The sequence below is a fragment of the Pseudophryne corroboree genome, chromosome 5, assembly GCF_028390025.1.
Source record: "Pseudophryne corroboree isolate aPseCor3 chromosome 5, aPseCor3.hap2, whole genome shotgun sequence".
NCBI lineage: Eukaryota > Metazoa > Chordata > Amphibia > Anura > Myobatrachidae > Pseudophryne > Pseudophryne corroboree.
In genome coordinates, this window is record NC_086448.1 from 188,963,711 (window position 1) to 188,991,176 (window position 27,466).

The 27,466-nt window shown below is 46.3% G+C and overlaps 1 protein-coding gene across 1 annotated transcript in view; it reads left to right on the plus strand.

Moving 5' to 3' along the window:
- Positions 1-27,466, plus strand: part of SCRN1 (secernin 1) — a 135,262-nt gene that overhangs the window by 50,328 nt on the left and 57,468 nt on the right. Inside the window, exon 4 of the mRNA XM_063921960.1 lies at positions 26,776-26,972. Within this exon, the coding sequence (XP_063778030.1) occupies positions 26,776-26,972 (197 nt within the window). The remainder of the gene's footprint in view (positions 1-26,775; positions 26,973-27,466) is intronic.

Here is a 27,466-nt window from a genome sequence, read left to right on the forward strand (position 1 = left end):
GCACGTTACAAAAATCAGTTGACGACATGAGACGGCCGGCAAACCAGTTAGTACCTGTCCAGGCGTCTCAGACACCGTCAGGGGCTGTAAAACGCCCTTTACCTCAGTCGGTCGACACAGACCCAGACACGGACACCGAATCTAGTGTCGACGGTGAAGAAACAAACGTATTTTCCAGTAGGGCCACACGTTATATGATCACGGCAATGAAGGAGGCTTTGCATATCTCTGATACTGCAAGTACCACAAAAAGGGGTATTATGTGGGGTCTGAAAAAACTACCTGTAGTTTTTCCTGAATCAGAGGAATTGAATGAAGTGTGTGATGAAGCGTGGGTTAACCCCGATAGAAAACTACTAATTTCAAAGAAGTTATTGGCATTATATCCTTTCCCGCCAGAGGTTAGGGCGCGCTGGGAAACACCCCCTAGGGTGGATAAGGCACTCACACGCTTATCAAAACAAGTGGCGTTACCGTCTCCTGAAACGGCCGCCCTCAAGGATCCAGCTGATAGGAGGCTGGACACTACCCTGAAAAGTATATACACTCATACTGGTGTTATACTGCGACCAGCCATCGCCTCTGCATGGATGTGCAGTGCTGGGGTGGTTTGGTCGGATTCCCTGACTGAAAATATTGATACCCTGGATAGGGACAGTATTTTATTGACTATAGAGCAATTAAAGGATGCTTTTCTTTATATGCGAGATGCTCAGAGGGATATTTGCACTCTGGCATCGAGAGTAAGTGCGATGTCCATATCTGCCAGAAGAATTTTATGGACGCGACAGTGGTCAGGTGATGCGGATTCCAAACGGCATATGGAAGTATTGCCGTATAAAGGGGAGGAATTATTTGGGGTCGGTCTATCGGATTTGGTGGCCACGGCAACAGCCGGGAAATCCACCTTTTTACCTCAGGTCCCCTCCCAAAAGAAAAAGACACCGTCTTTTCAGCCGCAGTCCTTTCGTTCCTATAAGAACAAGCGGGCAAAAGGACAGTCATATCTGCCCCGAGGCAAAGGAAAGGGTAAGAGAGTGCACCAAGCAGCTCCCTCCCAGGAGCAGAAGCCCTCCCCGGCTTCTGCAAAGCCCTCAGCATGACGTTGGGGCTTTACAAGCGGACTCAGGGGCGGTGGGGGGTCGACTCAAGAATTTCAGCGCACAGTGGGCTCACTCACAGGTGGACCCCTGGATCCTGCAGGTAGTATCTCAGGGTTACAGGTTGGAATTCGAGAAGTCTCCCCCTCGCCGGTTCCTAAAGTCTGCTCTGCCAACGTCTCCCTCAGACAGGGCGACGGTATTGGAAGCCATTCACAAGCTGTATTCTCAGCAGGTGATAGTCAAGGTACCCCTCCTACAACAGGGAAAGGGGTATTATTCCACACTAATTGTGGTACCGAAGCCGGACGGCTCGGTAAGACCTATTCTAAATCTGAAATCTTTGAACCTGTACATACAAAAGTTCAAGTTCAAGATGGAGTCACTCAGAGCAGTGATAGCGAATCTGGAAGAAGGGGACTTTATGGTGTCCCTGGACATCAAGGATGCTTACCTGCATGTCCCAATTTGCCCTTCACATCAAGGGTACCTCAGGTTCGTGGTGCAAAACTGTCATTATCAGTTTCAGACGCTGCCGTTTGGATTGTCCACGGCACCTCGGGTCTTTACCAAGGTAATGGCCGAAATGATGTTTCTTCTGCGAAGAAAAGGCGTATTAATTATCCCTTACTTGGACGATCTCCTGATAAGGGCAAGGTCCAGAGAACAGCTGGGGGACGTAGTAGCACTAACCCAAGTAGTGCTGCAACAGCACGGGTGGATTCTGAATTTTCCAAAATCTCAATTGACCCCGACGACACGTCTGCTGTTCCTGGGAATGATTCTGGACACGGTTCAGAAAAAGGTGTTTCTTCCGGAGGAGAAAGCCAGGGAGTTATCCGAACTTGTCAGGAACCTCCTAAAACCAGGAAAAGTGTCTGTGCATCAATGCACAAGAGTCCTGGGAAAAATGGTGGCTTCTTACGAAGCGATTCCATTCGGCAGATTCCACGCACGAACTTTTCAGTGGGATCTGCTGGACAAATGGTCCGGATCGCATCTGCAGATGCATCAGCGGATAACTTTGTCTCCACGGACAAGGGTGTCTCTTCTGTGGTGGTTGCAGAGTGCTCATCTGTTAGAGGGCCGCAGATTCGGCATACAGGACTGGGTCCTGGTGACCACGGATGCCAGTCTGAGAGGCTGGGGAGCGGTCACACAGGGAAGAAACTTCCAGGGAGTGTGGTCAAGCCTGGAGATGTCTCTTCACATAAATATACTGGAGCTAAGAGCGATTTACAATGCTCTAAGCCTGGCAAAACCCCTGCTTCAGGGTCAGCCGGTGTTGATCCAGTCGGACAACATCACGGCAGTCGCCCACGTAAACAGACAGGGCGGCACAAGAAGCAGGAGGGCAATGGCAGAAGCTGCAAGGATTCTTCGCTGGGCGGAAGATCATGTGATAGCACTGTCAGCAGTGTTCATTCCGGGAGTGGACAACTGGGAAGCGGACTTCCTCAGCAGACACGATCTACACCCGGGAGAGTGGGGACTTCATCCAGAAGTCTTCCACATGATTGTGAACCGTTGGGAAAAACCAAAGGTGGATATGATGGCGTCCCGCCTCAACAAAAAACTGGACAGGTATTGCGCCAGGTCAAGAGACCCTCAGGCAATAGCTGTGGACGCTCTGGTAACACCGTGGGTGTTCCAGTCAGTGTATGTGTTTCCTCCTCTGCCTCTCATACCAAAAGTACTGAGAATTATACGGCAAAGGGGAGTAAGAACGATACTCGTGGCTCCGGATTGGCCAAGAAGAACTTGGTACCCGGAACTTCAGGAGATGCTCACGGAAGATCCGTGGCCTCTACCTCTAAGACGGGACCTGCTTCAGCAGGGACCGTGTCTATTCCAAGACTTACCGCGGCTGCGTTTGATGTCTATGGGCCTCAAATTAGGGTCCATTAAGGTTCAAATTTCGGCCCTGTCGATTTTCTTCCAGAAAGAATTGGCTTCAGTTCCTGAAGTCCAGACTTTTGTAAAAGGAGTACTACATATACAGCCCCCGGTTGTGCCCCCAGTGGCTCCGTGGGATCTTAATGTAGTTTTGGATTTCTCAAATCCCATTGGTTTGAGCCACTCAAATCGGTGGATTTGAAATATCTTACATGGAAAGTAACCATGCTACTGGCCCTGGCTTCAGCCAGGAGAGTGTCAGAATTGGCGGCTTTATCGTATAAAGGCCCATATCTGATTTTCCATTCGGACAGGGCAGAACTGCGGACGCGTCCTCAGTTTCTGCCTAAGGTGGTTTCAGCGTTTCACCTGAACCAGCCTATTGTGGTGCCTGCGGCTACTAGCGATTTGGAGGATTCCAAGTTGCTGGACGTTGTCAGGGCATTGAAAATATATATTTCAAGGACGGCTGGAGTCAGAAAATCTGACTCGCTGTTTATACTGTATGCACCCAACAAGCTGGGTGCTCCTGCTTCTAAGCAGACGGTTGCTCGTTGGATTTGTAGCACAATTCAACTTGCACATTCTGTGGCAGACCTGCCACAGCCTAAATCTATCAAGGCCCATTCCACAAGGAAGGTGGGCTCATCTTGGGCGGCTGCCCGAGGGGTCTCGGCATTACAACTCTGCCGAGCAGCTACGTGGTCGGGGGAGAACACGTTTGTAAAATTCTACAAATTTGATACCCTGGCTAAAGAGGACCTGGAGTTCTCTCATTCGGTGCTGCAGAGTCATCCGCACTCTCCCGCCCGTTTGGGAGCTTTGGTATAATCCCCATGGTCCTGACGGAGTCCCAGCATCCACTAGGATGTCAGAGAAAATAAGATTTTACTTACCGATAAATCTATTTCTCGTAGTCCGTAGTGGATGCTGGGCGCCCATCCCAAGTGCGGATTGTCTGCAATACTTGTACATAGTTCTTGTTACAAAAAAATCGGGTTGTTATTGTTGTGAGCCGTCTGTTCAGAGGCTCCTACGTTTGTCATACTGTTAACTGGGTTCAGATCACAAGTTGTACGGTGTGATTGGTGTGGCTGGTATGAGTCTTACCCGGGATTCAAAATCCTTCCTTATTGTGTACGCTCGTCCGGGCACAGTATCCTAACTGAGGCTTGTAGGAGGGTCATAGGGGGAGGAGCCAGTGCACACCACCTAGTCCTAAAGCTTTTATTTTTGTGCCCTGTCTCCTGCGGAGCCGCTAATCCCCATGGTCCTGACGGAGTCCCAGCATCCACTACGGACTACGAGAAATAGATTTATCGGTAAGTAAAATCTTATTTTTTTTTGCAAGGAATGTGTTACTGCTTGATTATGGCTTGGTGCTGTACAGGCTAGTGATGTCTGTGCGGACAACTAGGTCCTTGATGTTGCGACCTCTCCTGTAGCAACTCATGGGAGTTTTGTTTCTTGTTCCTGAAACACGGAAGGTTGTGGTCCAAGGACACAATAGGCCAAAGCGCTCTAGTGGCCCTGTTGAGTATAGGGCTGGACGTCTCATATGTAGTCGTCCAGGGGATTCTGTCATCCAAGGTCCTGACTTTAGGTCATAGGAGGTCAGCTCTTGGGATGTTCATAACCTCATTTTGGGTGATTGACAGTGAAGTGCAGGCTATAAATTTAAGAACCATCTTGTCCAATTCTTCCTCCAACCGTGCAGGTTTACTGCTGATACGTGCTGCTCTGATCATTTGCGATCTAGGAAGGCCTTGTTTCAAGGGACGTGGGTGGCGACTGATAGCTACTAATGTGTAACCTGCCTTCTTTAATGGAAACCTGGACGTCTAGATAATTAATGGTTTCGGTCGACCACTGGTATATGATTTTGATGGGAGATTGCCTGGAGTTAATAGACTCAAGGAGGTGTTTCAATGCAGGCTCCTCCCCTGACTAAACAATAAATAAGTCATCAATATACAGTGCAAACAGTGAGATGTATTGTTGGGATGCTTGGTCTGAAAAGAACATTGAAGCTTCCTCCTTGAGCATGAATATGTTGGCGTATGAAGGGGCCACGTTGCTCCCCATGGCACAACCAGCCTTCTGCAAGTAGAAGTGACCATAAAACAGGAAGTAGTTACTCGTAAGTGTCAATTCGAGGAGTGTCAAAAATAAGTCCAAGTCTACATCTCTCATTTTTTCTTGAATCAGAAAAGTCTTCATAGCATCCAATCCAAGTGCATGTGGGATGCTGGTATACAGACTGCATATGTCAATGGTGCATAGAATGGATCTCTCGGGGACAAGGCCAAAGTAAGATGCGGTGGGAGCGCGTCCTGTCCTTTCTCACTGGCGGGCTTCTTATGTATATAGGTAAGTCACTTTTGGATTGTTTTACACGTCATACACCTTGACAAAGGGGATAATCCTGAAACGTCGGCTATCCTTGTTATGATCTTCTGAATACAAACATCACTGTTCAAAGTCTCTGAGTGCCGTGGTTTCTTGTTCATTATTAGCATCTACTGTACTGAGGGCACTGGAGCGGACCATGTCCTTTTAGGAGTTCCGAGCTATTTTTACCATATAATTACTGGAGCTGCTTAATCACTTCCCATGCTTGAGCTAGGGCACCCAACTCTCGTTCATTGTTTGCCTGCCTTTAAACTATTAGGGTGGATGGATCTGTTTTTTAATGTTGTTCTGTGGACACTAGCAGCATTATGACCATACAGACTATACAGCACTGAATGTATATTTATTGAATCACTGACATTTTTTTTTCAAGCACTGGCACTTTTTTCACCGAAGCACTTGGCAGTTTTTTGCTGCTACTTTAGCACTCAGCACTCAGCACTTTGGCTGTATTTCTATTTTTGGACCACTTGCAGTATGAATCCCTATATACCTGTGGTTGCAACAGAGGAAGTCAGGGATTCCAGAGGACTAAACATTATCAGAGGCGACTCATACAGTTTCACCGACGACGATGCCGACAGACTCCTCTTCAAAGAACAATTGTCCTATTCTGACCAGCAACTAGGTCCAGATGATTTTTATCAGCAGTTATATAAATTAAAATGGCATATCGTTGTTGCGCCTACGATAGGCAGATACAACCCTGATGTCTGTAAAAAATGGATAGACATCACTAATAAATGCACTAAAAAGTGGACTTGATGCTGTTAGTGTTGGAGGAAGCTTGTAGAGAACTAAAACTGGTCAATGACAAAATCACGGTGTTTGAGTCTGAAAATTTGATTTCCCTACAATAAGACTATTCCCAAGATTGGATGCACAAATTACCTACTCAATGTGACGCCTATCAGAGAGACTTAATCAAGTTTAAAAAGAACAAATATTCCATAGTGCAAGATGACTATGAGTCTAACGGTCTACAAGTGGCTAATGGCTCAGCCTTCGCAACACACAATCATCACAGCCCAGGTCCAATCAAGGATTGCGCAGGCGCAGAGAGAATGCGCAAAGGGTAGCAGCGTCCTCTAACAGCGACAGTGAATTCACTTTGGCGGACTCCGGTGGTTCTCAGGAACACGCTGTGGTCCCTTTAGATCCGGCAGCCCCTTCCATATCCAAAGCAAGAGGGCGTCCACCCTCCGGGGGGGCCAGAACACGAGACTTAAAAGAGCGGGCTGCGAAAAACAAGACCTAATCTACAATCTCTCCTCTCGCACTTTATCCTCTGCTGAGATCGATGCCTTAAACAGTGGCCTATCTTTTGTACCGACTGCAACTCACAAAGACTGGGACTGGAAAGTCAACCTATACCAATTTGTGAGAAAATTGCGAAGGAACAAATTTTTTGCTTCAAAACCTCAAGCTACCACTACCACTCCTCCAGTGTTCCAATCCTTTCTCAATCACAAAAGTATGTCCACGTTTGGCCCACAATCTCATAATCCGTTCATGAAATTGTTCACTTGGCTATTGGATGACTCAGTGAGTAAATACTCCAGGGCCAATAATACCGTACATCGCAATTTATCCAAATGAGAATGGATAGCACTCAAAGACTTGGGTTCATACATGGACTTCGTCATGCGCCCCGCCGATAAGGGGGGCGGGGTGGTCATCATGGACCTGATTGACTACAGATTGGAGGTTCTGTCTCAATTAGCGGACCCCAACACTTATCAACCTCTGGATGCGGATCCTACAGAGCACTAAAAAAAAGAACTTGACACAATTCTTAATACAGCTAAGGCCAACAGCCTCATCACAGAAAAGATCTTGAAGGCACTGACACAGGATTTCCCTGTAGTCCCTAATTTATTTACAGTCCCTAAAATAGACAAGCACTTGACAAAGCCCCCTGGTCGCCCCATCATTTCGGCCTGCAACTCGCTCTATCAGCCCATCTCACAGTTTCTGGACTGTATTCTTCAGCCTCTTGTCTTTAAACAAAGGACATGCATCAAAGACACTTCCAGTTTTCTTATACTTTTGGACAACTTTGGCTTGTCCCCGAGGGATCCATTCTATGCACCATTGACACATGCAGTCTGTATACCAGCATCCCACATGCACTTGGATTGGATGCTATGAAGACTTTTCTGATTCAAGAAAAAATGAGATGTAGACTTGGACCTATTTTTGACACTCCTCGAATTGACACGAGGAACTACTCCTGTTTGATGGTCACTTCTACTTGCAGAAGGCTGGTTGTTCCATGGGGAGCAACGTGGCCCCTTCATAAGCCAACATATTCATGCTCAAGGAGGAAGCTTCTATGTTCTCTTCAGACCGATCATCCCAACAATACATCTCACTGTTTGCACTGAATATTGACAACTTATTTATTGTATGGTCAGGGGAGGAGTATGCATTGAAACACCTCCTTGAGTCTATTAACACCAGGCAATCTCCCATCAAAATCACATACCAGTGGTCGACCGAAACCATTAATTATCTAGACGTCCAGGTTTCCATTATAGAAGGCACGTTACACATTAGTGTGTACTGCAAACCCACTGACAAAAACACACTTCTCCGAGCCATCAGTCACCAACCACGCCACTTGAAATGAGGCCTTCCTAGATCGCAAATGATCAGAGCAGCACGTATCAGCAGTCAACCTGCATGGTTGGAGGAAGAATTGGACAAGATGATTGTTAAATTTATAGCCAGGGGGTATGACAGCACTTCACTGTCAATCACCCAAAATGAGGTTATGAACATCCCAATAGCTGACCTCCTACGACCTAAGGTCAGGACCTTGGATGACAGAATCCCCTGGATGACTACATACGACACGTCCATCCCTGTACTCAACAGGGCCACTAGAGCGCTTTGGCCTATTGTGTCCTCGGACCCCAACCTTCCATGTTTCAGGAACAAGACTCCCATGATTTGCTACAGGAGAGGTTGCAACATCAAGGACCTAGTTGTCCGCACAGACATCACTAGCCTCTCCAGCACCAAGCCATCATCAAGCAGTAACATGTTCATTGCAAAAAATACGGGGTGCTATAAGTGCCTTGGCTGCACCACTTGCAGCCATATGATCACAGGCTCCTATTTCAAACTGCCACTTTCTGGAAAAAAGCATCTCTATAAAGCATATTGTGACTTACACCTCTTCCTTTATCATCTACCTAATCCAGTGTCCTTGCAGACTTTGCTATATTGGTAAGACAACCAGAACCCTACGCGAGAGAATGGCACTACACCGGTCAGACATCAAAGCGGCCCTTTCTGGCACACCTTTCGATCAACCGGTGGCCAGGCACTTTTTTGAAACCAAACACCGTCTCGCAGATCTTAAGCATATCATCATTGACCATATACCAAAGTCTCCATGAGGCGGTGATAGAGCAGGCCAATTTCTCCGCCGCGAAGCACAATGAATTTATAATTTAAATACGACACAGCCTTCTGGTCTTAATGAAAGAATTGCTTGGAGCGTTTTTGGCTAACCAACTTTATTGCTCTCTGTTTCTTTTCTTTTTTTCCATTTATGTGTATGGTGTTTTCTTTCTGTATGGTTTTACCAGATTAAGAGGCTGCCACGCCTACAGACGGTCATGGGTGTCTTTAGGCACTCCTGGCGACCATTACTCTTAGTATCTACTATCTAGCTCATTCCTAACCCAATGCATGAAATTAATTGCGTTTTTTTGATATGAACATCATTGTTACCACACATTTTCCAATCGCATTATGGGTATTTGCAATTGTGTCTTTCATTATGTCCATTGGTGCATGCAGTACAGCCTTCTCTCTGTTTCTTATTCCCCTTAACATATTTCTCTGCATATTCATCAGTCTCTATGCCTATCTGTAAGTACAGCAGTACACTAGTTCTGTTCTTTTTCTATCTGGGCTCTTTGTTTGCCTGCGGTTCACTAGAGTACACTCTATGGTTTTTATTTTTCCTTCACAGATTCTTCCGTCAGGCGCCGGGTAGTGTATAGCGTTGCCTAGAAATGTTTCACTGCAGGCGCGCTGACGTCACTCTGCAGCACCTTCCTCGGGAGATGCGGTGGGAGCGCGTCCTGTCCTTACAGTAGGTAAGTCACTTTTGGATTGTTTTATACATCATACACATTGACATAGAGGTTGCTAACCCCGAAATGTCGGTTATCCTTGTTATGATCTTCTGAATACAAGCATCACTATTCAAAGTCTCTGAGTGCCGCGGTTTCTTGTTCATTATTTGCATCTACTGCACTGAGGGCACCGGGGCGGACCATGACCTTTTAGGAGTGCCGAGCTATTTCTACTATATATATATATATATATATATATATATATACATATATATATACATATATAACTTCCAATAGAAGAAACGGCACTGGAGGCGTTTATATACTGCAAAAACGAATCCTGTATTGTGGGCTACAGCTGTTTCAGGGCATCAGCCCTTTCCTCAGGCCCCAGAACGGACTTGTCAAGTCCGTTCTGGGACCTGAGGAAAGGGCTGATGCCCTGAAACAGCTGTAGCCCACAATACAGGATTCGTTTTTGCAGTATACAAACGCCTCCAGTGCCGTTTCTTCTATTGGAAGTTAGAGATTGAGCAGTGATTCGGGCACGGAGGGCTTGTTACATTTGCAGTGAGTGCCGGCTGTTTTGGATGCTATATATATATATATATATATATATACATACACATATGTTAAAGCGCAACAGAATTTGCTGCACTATCTAAAAAATTGTTAAAAAATGATATATATATATATATATATATACACACACACATATATATAAATATGAATAACTCTCCTTTCTACCCCCTCACCGCGCCACTCTTACCCCTGGGGCCCGGGGAGAGAATCACCTGCACTGCACTACCCAGTACCCAGACCCAAACACTGTACAGCGGGTACCATCCCTCACACCCCACAGGAAGAGGCACGGGAATCATGGGCAGCTGATTTGGCCAAGATCACTCACATCCCTGCTGGGCACTAAGTCGTGTATCTCTGGGGCCTCACTGATCCTTGGAGCCCGGTACAAGTGTCCCCTTTGACAACCCCCTGTCGCCGGCCCTGACACCACACTAAGCGCTATGTGCCACACTGCGACTCCGTGATCGTGACAAACGCCATAGACCATATAGATGAGCGGGGCTCTACAACAGAGCTGTCCAGCTGCTGGCTCGCATGTGGCCCTGCAGTATATTTTTGTGGATAAGAAAAACCAAGGCAGCACAGATGGTGTAATGGTTCGCATTGCTACCTCACAGCTGAGGTCATGGGTTCAACTCCCTCTATGGTCCTAACTGTGTGGAGTCTGTATTCTCCTCGTGCTTGCGTGCGTTTCCTCCAGGTACTCCGGTTTCCTCCTTCAATTCAAAAACATACTGGTAGGTTAATTGGCTCCAAACAAAATTAACCTTAGCATTAATGTGGTAGGGAATATAGATTGTAAACGCCACTGGAAGAGGGTCTGATGACAAACATTCTCTGTAAACTGCTGTAGAATATGTGTACGCTATATAAATAACTGGTAATAATAAAAAAAAGAACCTGGCATCAGTCAGTGCAATCACCTTCCTACTTGCTGCTTTCTAGCATAGTGATTACTCAATCTTTATTTAAAGCAAGACAAACCATAGGGGGGAAAAAGCGCTAGCAATTAGTGTTTAATATTAAAAAATAATGAAATTAAATACCAATATATAATATACTCTGGCTAGTATTTCTATGATTAACAGACAATATTTAGGGCTAGATGCATTATCGCTTGGAAAGTGAGAATAAGTGCCAGCCAACAAGCTCCTAACTGTCATTTTTTAAATAAATACCCTCATTTATCAAACAGTTTTTGCTCTTAAATTTCATTTATAGTGATATTTAGGGGTTTTCTTTATTTATTAACCCCCTGCGCTGTTTTTTGTTTTGTTGATTTTCACCCGCTGACAGAGGGTGCATGCAATCCTCATTTATCATTCACTGCACGGCTTGTTTTAGCACTCGCAGTGCTATTTGTACTTCACCTTCTGATGTCGTCTGTTAAATTGCGCTGGCCAGTGTTATGCCATGGGTCGCAGTCCTGAAGATTACGGCTATGCTCCCAGATTGCCCCGCGGCTCCCGGGTCTACATAGCAATTTCCTGGGAGGGATCATCGAGGGGTGGAGAAAAGGTAGCGCAGCGTCCGAAAGGCAGTACTGCGTATGTGCCTGCAAAGGCGCCAGGGCAAATCTTCGTTCGTCAGCGCTGCAGGACATTTACCGTTAACACTCGCCATAGAAATAACTCATCTTAAATAGATGAGCCTAAAATCAGTATACCATGGTGAGTGAAAACTGTAATTAACACTACACTGCAGGACTTTTGATAAATGAGGGCAAAAGCCTGTAACATGGCCGTTAGGAGCTGATTGGCTGGTACTTTTTCTCACTCCATTTAATCGATCGATGACGCATCTAGCCCTGTGTCTATCAGTCACAGTAATAAGCTGTTGTTAGTAAAAATTATTCAATGTATTCAATGTATATTAATTCACATAGAAGTTGTGCAATGTCCCATCCTAACCCATGGTTGATATAATTTTAATGGTGCATGGTGCACCTGCACCTTTGTTCCTATATTGTAGTACTAAGTCCCAGCAAGCTAGCACATCCCATTATAAGAAGCTAGGGTATGCAGTCCAGGCCATCTCTCCATAATATAGTCTATATTATGTGTGTGTATATACACACCTGAGGGCTTGGGATGCCCTCATTCTGAATTGGCACCCCACCTATTGCCTCTCAGGCTTTTAAACAGGGAACTAGCACATGCTGACTGCACAATAGCTATAGGTAAGATCCTTTTAATTATGTAGAAAGTCAGTTTGGGGGTGAACTTTTGGGGCGTGGGGCTCCCTGGACTGTTCTGGTTGGGCCACTTTTGGGGCATCACCACCTTACATTTATTTTTAACACCTATATCACCTTATGTTTGGTTTGTATTTATGTAGCATTTCTCCAGCAGGGTCCACAGGTTATCCACAGGATAACATTGAGATATGAGGTAGCTACACGGATTGGCACAAAACGATCAAAGCTTTCGGCCTCCCAGCATGCAACGTGCCCATCCCTATATCCCTGCCTCCTGGCTCAGGCAAATCAGATTTTTTGTTTGTGCGGCAGGAGCCGGACCATGGTCAATGGGCTGCTGGTTTTTAGCAGCCATAAACGTTTTTTTTTATTTTTATAGTCTTACTATGGGGGTAATTCCAAGTTGATCGCAGCAGGAAATTTTTTAGCAGTTGGGCAAAACCATGTGCACTGCAGGGGGGGGGGGGGGAGGGGGCAGATATAACATTTGCAGAGAGAGTTAGATTTGGGTGGGTAATTTTGTTTCTGTGCAGGGTAAATACTGGCTGCTTTCTTTTTATACTGCAATTTAGATTGCAGATTGAACTCACCACACCCAAATCTATCTCTCTCTGCACATGTTATATCCGCCTCCCCTGCAGTGCACATGGTTTTGCCCAACTGCGAAAAAATTTCCTGCTGCGATCAACTTGGAATTTCCCCCTATGTTTTTTGAGCGATCTTTCTAAAAAGTGTCTTATACGTACCTTGGAAACAGTTGCTCCAACAAGTCCCTGCCGGGTCGCGACCACGCTTACCCACGTGTACAGTGCTGTTTCGGCTTGTGTCTGTGTAGGATGTACTAGCATGTCCAGCAGGCTGTGGCCGGAGCACGGGGAGAAGGTAAGGCTTCGGTTCTGCTTAGTAGGGAAAACGCAAAACACAGCCGCAAGGTTTCTGGATGGAGAATATCAAACAGTCACAAACAGTCACTGACGCAGCTGCCACCTCGGGTGCATCAGCACTAGGCCTCAGGAATCATAGGCTCCAGGGATAGTATGAGGCCGCGATCCCTAGGGTTGATGTCAGCAGTGGGGAGTGAGACGCTCCCTTGGTCACCCCTCCCCTTGGTTCATGACCAGTTTCCTCTGAGTTCCTGCTTCCGTCTGAGACACTCTATCTAAAAGCACCCTGTCGCAGCATAGACCGCTGTGTGGCTGGTGCGTCAGTGTTCACTTGGGCGTCTGTGTTCACTGTAGGTTCACGGGCGATTGTGTACACTAATAGCATCTGGATCCACTCAGCTTTCACTAACGTATTAATCGATTCTGGAAGTAGGGTGAGTGTCCCTGTATCCCACTCTCCTGAGCCGGGTGATACAGCACTAAGTCTTTATCTACCTTTGAGTACGAATAGTTAGATAAGTGCCTGATGCATATGAGTCTGTAAACTATTACTGCTGTTTCTTTCGCTGTGCGACTGAATACGTTTAAACTCCTATATAAGGTAATGCAGTAATATGTTTCTCCTACATACCTGAAATATATCTGTAGTTGATTATGTGCTCATATTGCTTATTATACTAATGTATAACCTGTGACTGACTAGTAGTGTGATTGCTGGCTTTACTAATAATTCTGTCAGTCTTCTGTATATTCTGATCCTCAATGCTGGTTCAAAACATTGAGGGATCAGATTGTATGTCACTTTAATTTAAAATGATGGTGTAGTAACATTGTACAGGTGTATGATTTATTTATCATGTCTAAGAGAGGCAAGGGTGAGGAGGATACACTCTCCACAGCAGCACCAACACTCATTTCATGTTTGTCTTGTAAAGCTGGGTTAACCTCTCAGGATCTGGTTCAAAATGGATTATGTGCAAATTGTTTTAGCTTTCACCAAAGCCTCTTAAATAATCAGAGGCAGGCACAGGTACAAGTTGAACCCCCATGGGTTACTTTTGCACAGACATCCAGTATAGCTGAGTGGATAATGCCATCTCCTATACCAGGGATAGGTTACCCTATTAACCTTTACATGCAACATTCCACCTGTGGTTTATCACATCCAGCACATGAATTGGCAGCCTCTCAACAAAAGCAGGCTGAAAGGCTGGTGGTAAGTAAATCACATAGACATGAAACAACATCTTCACAGTCTATGAATATTTCAGATGAGGACTCGTCGGAGGATGAGGACTCATCGCACTCCGGGTCTGCATACAGAGACGAGGAGCAAGGCCTCAGCTCAGTGGACATACCTGAGCTAATTAATGCTATGAGAGCCTTTGTTAAAATCTAAAGCACCTGTGTTTTTTTTTTTAAATTCAATAAGTTTTTATTGATTTTTCCAAACAAACAGACAAACCAAAAACATTGAGTACATAATCGTGCACTATATGTATACAGATAAGAACCAGCGAATGTTCTGTACATCAACAGACATATATGAATAAAGTTGCAAACAGCTACATATTATACATAACGATTGGTGTGACTTCTTTTCATTCGTTCATACACTCTTATTGGGTGAAAAGACCAGAGATCAATGCGGGGCAGAGACACGAGTCCCCTGGTAAAGTGGATACGATAACCATCTATCCCATACCTTGTAGAATTTATCCGGGGCTTTCCTAGAGATATATACAAACTTTTCATGGGACACAACCGAATTCACTAACGGGATCCATTTGTTAATATCAGGACCCGTAGTCGCCATCCATGAGCGTGCTATTATTACTTTGGCCAGTGCACATAGATTAAGAATATATCGTCTATAGTGTGCATCCAATATCTCCTCATCTATAACCCCAAGGATACACACCAGGGGGGTGAACACGTCAAGAGGGATTTCCGTAGAGGTCACCAACTGTGTCTCCGCCCGCCAAAAGTCCCGCACCACCGGGCAAGCCCACAATAGATGCCAGAAGGTACCATCCGGAGAGGCGCACTTCAGGCACCTAGAGTCACCCCGCCCCCCTATACTAACAAGACGGGTGGGAGTGATATAGACTCGGTGCAATATGAACAAATGTATCTGCTGAAAACGAGCCGAGGTAGTAGCAGTACGTGAGGTCCCCAAGGCCTCTTCCCAGGTATCTATGGAAACCGGCCCCAAATCAGCTTCCCATTTAGATTTAAGGTGTAAAAGACTGTCAGAGTGATGGGCACCGAGCAGAGCGGAGTACAGACCAGAAACAGTCCCAGAGCCTAGAGTATCAGCCAGGAGCTGGTGAACCGGTGACTTCCGAAGGAGAGGTGGAGCATCGCTGAACTGAGACGCGCATGCGTGGCGAAGCTGAATATATCTATAATAATAGGATGTGGGTATATTAAACTCAAGCTGCAATTGTCCAAAAGAAATAAATGTGCCCGAGGAGTACAAATGGTTGAGGGAGCAAACACCCCAGCGCCCCCACACCGATCCCATTTGTAGGGACGTGAAATGAGTAAGAGCGCGTGTGTGTATCAGTGGGGTGTCGGGATCCCATCCCTCCCCCCCCAACATAGAGTGTACCTGCCTCCATATCATAATCGCTTGTTTAACCAATGGCATCTTGAGGAGTGCCACATTATCACAAAGTAGAAGCTGCAGGGGTGACAAAGAGACTCCAGATGCTAGCAGTACAGAAGAGATCAGTAAATCTCCAGACGAGTCGGAGACCCAAGGAATTAGGTGGAATAACTGAGCCGCTAAGTAATAGAATCTAATTTTAGGAAGGGCCAGACCACCCGAGTCCCGAGGTCTAGTTAGAGTATCCAATTTAATCCGAGCTCTACGGTTGGCCCATACCAGTGACGACAAGAGACCATCTATAATACCAAATAATCTCTGGGGGAGATATACAGGGGAATGTTGGAGGACATACAGCATTTTAGGTAATACAACCATTTTAATAAGGTTAATTCTACCCGTGACTGGGTGTGGCAGTTTACTCCACACCCTAACACGAGACCGTAAATAGTCCATTTGCGGACGTATATTCAGATCAATAAATTGCGAGGACCGGTTGGTGATCCATACCCCCAAATATTTAAAAGAGTCAATCCAACGAAGCGGCAGGTCCCCGGGGGGGCAGGCAGGACAGGAGCCTCTAAGCGGAAGGACACAGGACTTGTCCCAGTTAATGGACAACCCGGAGAATCCCCCAAAAGTGTCAATTACTTCCAAAATATGAGGCATATTGATAAAATAATCAGATACAAACAACAGAATATCATCTGCGTAGAGAGCAATTTTGTCTGTCCTGCCACCCAGCCGGAAGCCCGCCACCCGTGGAGAGGATCTGATAATACAGGCCAAAGGCTCTATGGCCAGTGCAAATAGGATCGGGGACAACGGGCAACCCTGTCTCGTCCCTCTTTGTAGAGAGAAAGAGGGGGATATGTGACCGTTAACAGAAACCCTAGCCTTGGGTGCAGAGTAAAGCAGCTGAACCCATTTTTTAAAGCTAGGTCCAATACCAAATCGGTCCAATGTCCCCCACAAGAAGCCACACTCCACTGAATCAAACGCCTTAGCAGCGTCCAGAGAAACAATAGCTGAGGAGCGGGACCCCTCATGAGGGGCCTGGAGATGCGTATAGAGTCTACGTAGGTTAGGTAAAGTGGACCGGCCCGGCATGAACCCTGATTGGTCCTCATGTATCAATTGAAGAACCACAGCGTTGAGCCTTGTCGCCAGTATTTTAGCTAAGATCTTAACGTCAGTTGTTAGCAAGGAAATTGGACGATAAGATTCGACTCGTGTTGGGTCTTTGTCTGGTTTAGGGAGTACTATAATTAGGGCCTCTGCCATAGAGTCAGGCAACCTACCCTGCATGAATAAGTCATTGTATATCTCAAGGAGTTTAGGGCCATAAAAGGGTAAGTGTTTTTTTATAAAGTTCCAGGGGCAATCCATCAAGACCCGGGGTCTTCCCACCGGGAAAGGAATTAACAGCGGATTCCACTTCAGTCAGCGTTAAGGGGGAGTCCACAACGTTATAGCATCCTGGGACAGCGTGGGTAATGGAATATCAGCTAAATACATCTCTATTTCCGGCATTGTGAGAGTGAGCCTAGAGCTATACAGTCGTTAATAGTAATCTACGAAGTCCCCCACAATATCAGGAGTATCAAAGTGGGTCACATCATCACTGGTACAAATTACAGGCACAGTATTAGACGCCCTGTCCGCACCCGCCAATGTTGCCATAAAGCTACCAGGCCTGTCACCCGTTGCATAGTACGTGTGTTGGGCATAAAGTAGACGGTACTTAGCCTTATCAGCCAAGCAGTCACGCCATTCAGCCTGCGCAAGCAACCACCTCTCCCTCGTAGTGTCAAGACCATCGGCCATATACTGAAGCTCCAGCCGCCTACATCCTGCCTCAAGGTCGCGCTCACCCTGGGCATAACCAGATTTTAAAACAGCCACTGTTTTGATTAGGGTGCCACGGACATATGCCTTAAAGGCATCCCATAAAACTGTGTTGGACACCGAGCCCTGATTTTCCAGCAAGAAAGCCTCCCACATCGCCACCAGCTCCGCACCGGTGTCCATCTGAGCCAGCCAAAAGGAATTAAACCTCCAAAACCGAGCCCCCCTAACATCCCCCATGTCTAGACAGAGAATTACTGGGGAATGATCGGATATACCCCTGGTAGCATACTGAACATCAATTAACCTTGGCAGCAGGCCTTTGGAGGTAAGGGCTAAAAGCATGTATACTGTCGTATGCCAGGATGGCGGACTCTCCACGCATCGACCAGGCCCAGACTGTCCACCAGTAGTGCAAAGTCCCTCTTGCACACTACCGGAGCATCCGGGGACCGTCTAGTTCTATCTTAAGCATGGTCGAGGACGTTATTGAAGTCGCCAAGACAAACTATAGCAACATTCGGATATAGCGTAATAAACTCGGCTGCCTTTCTGAGAACCTCTGGGGAATAGGGGGGTGGTATATAAACAGCCAGGATAAGCAAAGACATGGAGTAAACTTGGCATTTTAGAAAAACATATCTGCCCCACTGGTCCAGCTGGACCTGATCAAGGACAAACGGGACCGACCTTCGGACTAGAATTGACACACCCCGCGAATGCGACGTATGGGTGGAGTGGTATGCCCAGCCCACCCAGGGTTTCTTAAGAGCCATGACCTTTGCCCCCACCAGATGGGTCTCCATGAGGCAGATAATATCCGCACCATATTGTTTTAAGTGACGAAGCACTAATGAGCGTTTGACTTTGTCATTCAGCCCCCGGACATTCCAGGACAGAAATTTAAGTTTATTAGAGGCCATCAGTCAAGGCACAACTAAATGTTTGGTCGGTCCCGCCTATCCCCGACAGGCCAGCAACACCAATACTAGATGAAGTCAAAGAAATCATAGAATCCATAGCGTCTGCAACACATACATGAAAAGAAAAAAAACAAACAAATAACAAAATACAATCCCTCCCGTCCTGCCCCCCCACCCTGTATACCCACCCGAACTGAGGCATACCTTGTCCCAATAAACTGTTCCCCTTAACAAAGAAAAAACAAACTATACCAACATAAAAGGGCAATGAATGAGATGACCAAAGACAAGGGCGTAGGTCCCCCACCCCCACATAAGAAAAGTGTGGAGACCCCTCCCCGAGCCCTAGACATAAACATCAGTGAAATGAGAAATGAGAAATAAACATTAGCAGAGGCAACGTAGCATTATCCGGGTAACATACTGTCATGCGGAAATCTGTAAGAAACACCAGCCGAAACATAATGATATATCAGACATTAAGAATCAGGAGCAAGCGCCCGCCTGGCCGGGGCCCAGGGATCCAGCCACAGGGCAGCGTCCCGAGGTGTAGTAAAGAATTTTGTTTCTCCGTCCGCTACCACCCTTAGCCTAGGAGGAAAAAGCATTGCATACTGTAGATTGAGTTCCCTGAGGCGTCTTTTAATCGGAACAAATTGTGCACGGTCCTTTTGCACCTCCAGCGCAAAGTCCGGAAACACGGATATTTTAGAACCGTTCCACAACAGGGGACCCTTGGTGCGCGCCAGAGATAGAACAGCATCCCAATCTCGGTAATGAAGGAATTTTGCTATGAGTGTGCGCGGTGGCGCACCCGGTGGCAGCGGCCTGAAAGGGATTCTGTGGGCCCGTTCAACTGTGAAGAAAGGCGTAAAGGAGTCCGCCCCAAAAGAATTTTTCAACCAAGCTTCAACTAACTGCTCCGGGGCATTACCCTCCTGCTCCGGGAGCCCCACAAAGCGGACGTTATTCCTCCTCAGTCTGCCCTCCATATCTAGCATCTTGCCTTTTATATCGGACAGCTGACCATCAATGGCAGTAACACGGGAGCTAAGCAGTGAAATCTTATCTTCCAGCGTAGATGTTCGGGTCTCAACTTCTCCGACCCGTTCCCTCACTTTTTGGATATCATGATGGATTATGGTCAGATTAGCCTGCACCTGGCCTATCTTGTCAGAGAGACGGGATTCGCTAGCCGCCAAGGCTTCCAACACATCATCAGAAGCATCACCAGAGGAGGATGATTGACTGGGGGACACCGGTGGGGGGTCTCCCCACTCCTAACCGGCATTGCTGCATGCTTTCCAGGAGTATGCGAGTACTGGGCAAGCCGGGCTGCAGCTGATTTGTGATGATTCTTCACCATTTTTAGATATATTAGAATAAATCAGGATCAGTAGCTCAGTGACTCAGTGAAGACCCAGCAGCAACACAGAGATTGGAGAGCCCAGGATAAAGTCAATGTATGCACACACTTTAAGCAGGAGGACAGAATCACAGTACCTCATATGACCATATAGCAGGCCAGAGCAGTTCCACAGGAGCACGACCCTTATATACAGCAATTCACCCAGGCAGCCCCAGGCTCTGTTGCACACAGGCAGCACAGGGGAGGAGAGGGGGGGTCGCGAGTGACACAGCTCCCGGCAGCGCTGGGTCTGTGTATGTGGATGATGTGCAGGCTCCGGCAGGTTAAATCGGCTTTCCCCGGGGAGAGCGGGTCCCGCGCGGCGTACACAGCAAGGGCGCGCTGGAGAGCCGGGACCGGAAGTCACGGCGCCATCTTAGGAGGCCAGGAGAGAGCAGACGAGGAGACGCGGCACTCGATTCCCCAGCAGTCAGCACCCGTTCGGCGGCCCTCTGCAGCTCCACAGCGGCTCTGCCTCTTCCCCCACCAGATGGGGTAAGTTGGGCTCGGGGGGGGGGACCCCACAGCATATCATGTACGGATAGATGAGAGTGGAGAGCACTCACGCCGAGCTGCTACTCCATGTCCGCTAGGCCACGCCCCCTAAAGCACCTGTGTTTAAACGTCCCAAAACAGTTAGGACTGAGTTTCCTGGGTCAGATCAGCTGACAGAAATTATACAAGAGGCCTAGGTTACGCCCAGTATGAAGTTTAGGATTCCAAAGAAATGGAATTCCCATTATGCTTTTCTGGCTGGGGACTGTTTAAAAAGGGAGGTGGTTCCCAAAGTAGATACGCATGTCATTCGATTGGTGCAAAATTCTACATTACCTCTCCCTTCAACATCATTAAATTATGTCACGGATAGGAAAATAGATGGTTTTCTAAAAACCATTTTCTCTTTGTCTGGGGCAATCATAAGACCAGCCATGGCTTCAACCTGGATGGCAAAAGCAGTGTCAGCCTGGGCTGATGCATTGGAGGATGATCTTTTAATGGCATGTAGAGAGCAAAAATCCCATATTGCACTTATCAAACAGGCGGCCATTTTTATGGAAGAAGCAGCTTTGGATACGGGTACAATTGCCTCTCAGGCATCAGCCTCAGCAGTAGCAGCTCGCAGAGCAGTTTGGCTACGTACATGGAAAGCTGACTCCAAGAAGGTTCTGGAGTCTTTGCCTTTTATGGGAGATAATTCTTTTTGGTAAAGAATTAAACTGTATTTTGGAGTCAGAAGCAGATTCCAAGAAAGTAAAGTTTACTTCCACACACAAATCCAAGCCTAAATTTCCAGCTTTTCGGCCCTTTTGGACTCAAGGAAAAGCAAAAGGAAAGGAATTATGGCAAACAGTCTCAATCTGACAAGTCTGGTAAAACTAAAAAGCATTGGGTTACCAGAGAACCGGCTTCCAAATAAGAAGATAAGCCATCAGTCTAATGGTGCGGGCCTCCACCTGGAGGACCCCAGAGTGGGAGGCCAACTTCTTCAGTTTGCACAGATATGGCAGCAATCTACCACAGATACCTGGGTGCAAAAAGCGGTATCTCACGGTTATGCGTTTGCTTTCAAGAAGCACCCTCCTCAAAGGTTTTTTTGTACCAGCCTGTCTTCAGTGAAAATGAAGGCCAGGGCTTTGCAAGAGAAAGTTCAGAAGTTGCTTCAGTTAATTCCATTTCCTCCTGCACAATTAGGACAAGGTTTATATTTCAACCTGTTTCTAGTCCAGAAGCCACATGGGTCGTTTCAGCCCATACTCAATCTTAAAGTGCTGAACAAGAACATTAGGGTGCCACGGTTTCATATGGAGACTTTACGTTCCATTATTTTGGCCATGGAGGCGGAGGATTTCATGGTAACCCTGGAATATACAGGATGCTTACCTAAATGTTCCTATAGCACTGTCCCATCAGCGCTATCTCAAGTTTGCTATCCTCTAGCATCATTTTCAGTTTCAGGCCCTACCATTTGGACTGGCCACAGCTCTCAGAGTGTTCACCAAAATTATGCTGGTTATGGCATCTTATCTCCATCAGCAGGGGATAAGGATTTTTCCATACCTTGACGATTTAATAATCCTGGCACAGTCTCAGGAATTGCTTCAGTGTCATCTGCAACAGACAATAGCTTCTTTATAGAGACACGGTTGGCTCATAAATTGGGCAAAGTCGTCCCTGGTTCCGTCACAACGGATGACTCATTTGGGGGCTGTGCAGGATTCAGGTCTTCAGAGAGTAATTCTACCTCTGAACAAAATATCCAAATTCAGTCAAGGATTCAGGAGCTGCTACACAGTCAAAGGGTATCCATTCACGCTGCAATACGTGTGATGGGGTTGATGGTGTCGACATTCGACATGGTGGAGTATGCTCAGTTCCATTTGAGGCCTCTGCAATGTCTGATCCTTTCCAAATGGAATGGTTTTCATCAGACAATAAAAATGCAGACTATGGTCCTTCCTTTGGAATTAAGGAGGTCATTAGCCTGGTGGCTACAGACATCCCATCTGGACAAAGGGAGACCCTTTTGGATATCAGATTGGAAAATTCTGACAACGGATGCCAGTCTTCAGGGCTGGGGAGCAGTGTCAGGAAGGAGTTGCTTCCAGGGGCAGTGGACCAAGGAGGAAAGTTGCCTGCCAATAAATATATGGAACACCTGGCCATATATATGGCACTTATTCAGGCAAAGAACATCCTTCAGGGGAAACCAGTCCAAATCCGCTCAGACAATGCATCGGCAGTAGCTTACCTCAACCATCAGGGAGGAAATCACAGCCAGAAAGCAATGAAGGAGGTAAGTCACACGTTAAAGTGGGCAGAACTTCATCATCCAGCCTTGTCCGCAGTGTTCATTCCGGGAGTCCTAAACTGGGAAGTGGATTTTCTCAGTCGACACGCCATTTTGCAAACGAATGTGCTTTATACCCTGAGGTCTTCCAAATTCTGGTAGACAAATGGGGGTTACCGGAGATAGATCTCATGGCGTCACATCAGAACAACAAAGTTCCCGCATATAGGGGGTAATTCCAAGTTGATCGCAGCAGGAATTTTTTTAGCAGTTGGGCAAAACCATGTGCACTGCAGGGGGGGCAGATATAACATTTGCAGAGAGAGCTAGATTTGGGTGGGTTATTTTGTTTCTGTGCAGGGTAAATACTGGCTGCTTTATTTTTACACTGCAATTTAGATTGCAGATTGAACTCACCCCACCCAAATCTAACTCTCTCTGCACATGTTATATCTGCCTCCCCTGCAGTGCACATGGTTTTGCCCAACTGCTAAAAAATTTCCTGCTGCGATCAACTTGGAATTACCCCCATGGGTCAAGAACAAAGAATCTCACAGCGATCTTTGTGGATGCCCTGTAAGTGAGATGGGACTTTCGTCTGGCCTATGTGTTTACACCAATCGCCCTGTTACCCAGGGTAATGGGAAAGGTAAAACATGGAAATGGCGCCGTGATACTAATAGCTCCGGCTTGGCTCAGAAGACATTGGTACACAGATCTGCAGAGGATGTCGATGGATGCTCCATTCCTACTCCCTCAACGTCCAGATCTACTGTCTCAGGGTCCTTACTATCACAAGCACCTGGATCAACTGTCTTTGACGGCGTGGCTCTTGAGACTTCCATCCTGAAAGCAGGATGATTCTCACAACGGGTAACTCAAACAATGCACAGAGCAAGGTAACCTTCCTCAGCTGGCATTTATCACCGAATATGGCAAGCCTATATTCAGTGGTGCAGTGATCGGAAATTTTACCCTAGGTCGTTCAGAGTTTTCAGAGTCTTAGCATTCCTTCAGGCACGAATGGACAAAGGTCTACGGGTGGCTTCCTTGAGAGTGCAAGTGTCAGCATTGACTGTATGGTTCTAAAAGAAAATTGCTAACCTACAGGTTGTGTGCACTTTTTTTCTTGGGAATGCTCCACATTCAACCTCCTTTTGTTCCTTCTGCAGTGCCTTGGAACTTAAGTTTAGTTCTAAAGGCCCTTCAAGTTGCCCCATTTCAAACAAGTGGAGCTTAAATGGTTGACGGCTAAAGTTCTGTTTCTACTGGCTATTGCTTCTGCTAGAAGAGTTTCAGATTTAGGGGCTTTGGGGGTCACTCAGACCCGATTGCACATTGCAGTTTTTTGCAGCTGTGCGATCGGGTCTGAACAGTGCATGCTCGGGGGCGCTTTGCTGGCCGGCAACGGCCATTGCCGGGCAGCAACGAAAACAACGAAGAAAGCGAACGCAAGATGATTGACAGGAAGAGGCCGTCCGGGGTTGTCAACTCACTGTTTTCTGGGAGTGTCAAGGAAAACGCAGGCGTGCCCAGCCGTTTCCAGGGAGGGATCCTGACGTCAGCTCCAGCAAGGATCATCGCAGTGGGTAAGTCCTGAGTTGTGCAGAGACTGAAAAAACTTTTTGTTTGTGCAGCTCTCTGCACAAGCGTTTGCAGCCCTGCACAGCGATTACCCCCTCCCTTGAGGGCGGCGATTACCTGGTCGTAGCAGTGCAAAAAATAGCCTGCATGCGACCAGGTCTGAATTACCCCCTTTGTTATGTCACCCTCCTTTTCTGATTTTTTATCCAGATAGAGCGGTTCTCAGAAACAAATCTGGGTATCTTCGTAAGGTGGTGTCTAAATTCCACCTTAAAAAGGAAATTGTAGTCCCAGCCTTCCAGGGTCTGGACCTTTCTGCGGGAGGTGCATCATTGGACACGTGGATCGTACCAGTGCCATCAGAAAAACAGATACTCTCTTTGTTCTCTACGGATTTCACATAAGAGGATGGCCTGCTGATAAGTAGATACTGGCAAGATGGCTTTGGATAACGATTTCAGACGCATATTCTCAGGCTGATCTCCCTGTTGCGGCTAATGTCTCTGCTTACTCTGCTAGTAAGGTAGGTCCATCATGGGCAGCACAATGTTGTGCTTCAGCAGAACAGATATGTAAGGCAGCCTTATGGTCTTCCATTATTAACACATTCATTAGACATTATGCCCTGGGTACCTTTGCCTCTCATAACGCTGAATTCAGGCGAAGTATTCTCCTGTCCAATCAGGAGCGTTCCCACCACTAAATTGCTTTGGGAAATCCCATTGTTATCCTGTGGATAACCTGTGGACCCTGCCGGAGAAATATACGTTATGGTAAGAACTTACCATTGATAACGGAATTTCTCCTAAGTCCACAGGATCCACAGGGATCCCACCCTGACGTACCTGATTTGAGGATCCTTTCACTCACTAACCTCTTTCTTCTTGTACGGAAGAGTGTGCATGTGTGTTCTTCTCGTCTGATTAGGGCTCTCTATGATGATCCTGCCTTGAGCTTTGGAAAAACAACTGATTTGCCTGAGCAAGGAGGACGGGCCCATTGCTTGCTGGGAGGCCGAAAGCTTTGATCGTTTGGTGCCAATCCGCTGTCTCTACCTCATATCCAAATGTTATCCTGTGGATCCTGTGGACTTAGGAGAAATAGCGTTATCAACGGTAAGTCTACCATAGCGATTATTTTTCAAAAAGATTATTTTTCTTTCACACTTGTAACTCTGATCAGCTAACCTCACTTTCTAACACTCTGACACCTTACTGCAGTCCTCTCTTTAACACTCAGCAGTCTCTTTCATATGTCTACAATGATCTCTCTCTTCTATCCTTTATCTGTGTGATGCCCTGGGGTGGTATGGCTAGGGTAGTTTGGGGGTACTCTGTGCCCCAGAGGCAAACCCCTATAGCGTTAGGGACCTATCTGACGAGGTCACGGTGAAGTAGGTGGGCAGGCCAATACTGGCCAATATATGCCAAAAACCTCGAATATTATGGTTGATATATTTTTAATGGTGTATGGTGCACCTGCACCTTTGTTACTATATCAATGTCCCATCCTAACCAGATTAAAATTATATATGATCTATAGATTGTAAGGTTGCGAACAGGGCCTTCCTACCGCTATGACTGTTTGTTATTACCCAGTTTTGTTATATCATTGTTATTTCCAATTGTAAAGCACAGTGGAATTTGCCACACTATATAAGAAACTGTTAATAAATAAATAATATATAGAATTTAGTAGGGGTTAGTATAATTTGTAACAATCTCCTTTACCACGTCCTTCTCAGGTGAAGTAATTACAATGTCACAATAACACACCTCCCAGCTGCTGGTGCGTCCTAAAATGTAGCCATTTCTGAAGGTGCAAGTTCACAAATACTTCCAAGGAGCGTGTCTATAACATCCAGTTGTTGCTTACTTGTGGCCATAAAGCGTTTCACTGCTTGCACAACCTGTCAATGGCAATAGCGCTTTTTCCTGCCTCCCCAACCAGTCAGTGGGAATAACGCTTTTCGCTGCTTGCACAACCTGTCAGTGGCAATAACGCATTTCCCCGCCTCCACAACCTGTCAGTGGTAATAACGGGTTTCCCTGCCTCCACAACCTGTAAGTGGCAATAACGCGTTTCCCCACCTCCACAACCTGTCAGTGTCTTCCTCAGAATGTGAACTTAGTATTATTTTAATTTCTTGTGTATTTTTAGAGTTCTGAATATGCAATAATACCGGACAGTGTACCAGTATATTTTATATTGATATTTTATTTTATTATATTGGAATATTAAACACTGATTAATTGCACTTTATTTTCTCTAGCTTGTATTATTTTTGTAGCCCCGATTCCTTGAAAGCTCCAGACGTTTTTGTGTGACCTTTTTTTAGAGCATCGGACACATAAACATGTGATTAAGCAACATATTGATAACAGGAAATACTTGGGTAGCACAGCTATACAATATCCTGCAAAATATAGGTCTGTACTATTCCAGGCTTGGACTTGAACGAGGAGCAAATGCCAAAGAGGCTCTTGATGCAATCGTGTCTTTAATAGAAGAGCATGGTCAAGGAGGAAGCATGTTCCAGGCGGGAAGCCCAGGATTCCACAATGCCTTTCTGATTGTAGACAGAGCAGAAGCCTGGCTCCTGGAGACAGTCGGGAAATACTGGGCTGCTGAGAAGATCACAGGTTAATGTTGCACTAAATGTAATAATGTGTGTTGTTCAGGAAATCTGTCTGTTGTCTTTAAGTTTTGCCTCCACTCTTGTTTTCCTAACGAAGTGCCTAATTCAGTAATAAGATAATGGAGCAACAAGGAATACATAGTCATAGTGTGACCTTTGAGCCTAATTCAGACCTGATCGTAGCAGCAACATTTTTTTCTAATGGACAAAACTGTATGCACTGCAGGTGGGGCAGATGCAAAATGTGCAGAGAGAGTTAGATTTGGGCTGGTTATATTGTTTCTGTGCAGGGTAAATACTGGCTGCTTTATTTTTACACTGCAATTTAGATTTCTATTTGAACACACCCCATCCAAATCTAACTCTCCCTGCACATGTTATATCTGCTCCCCCCTGCAGTGCACATGGTTTTGCCCATTAGAGAAAAATGTTGCTGCTGCGATCAGGTCTGTATTACCCTATAGTAAGTACCCTGGGATCATTATACTTTTTCTGAGG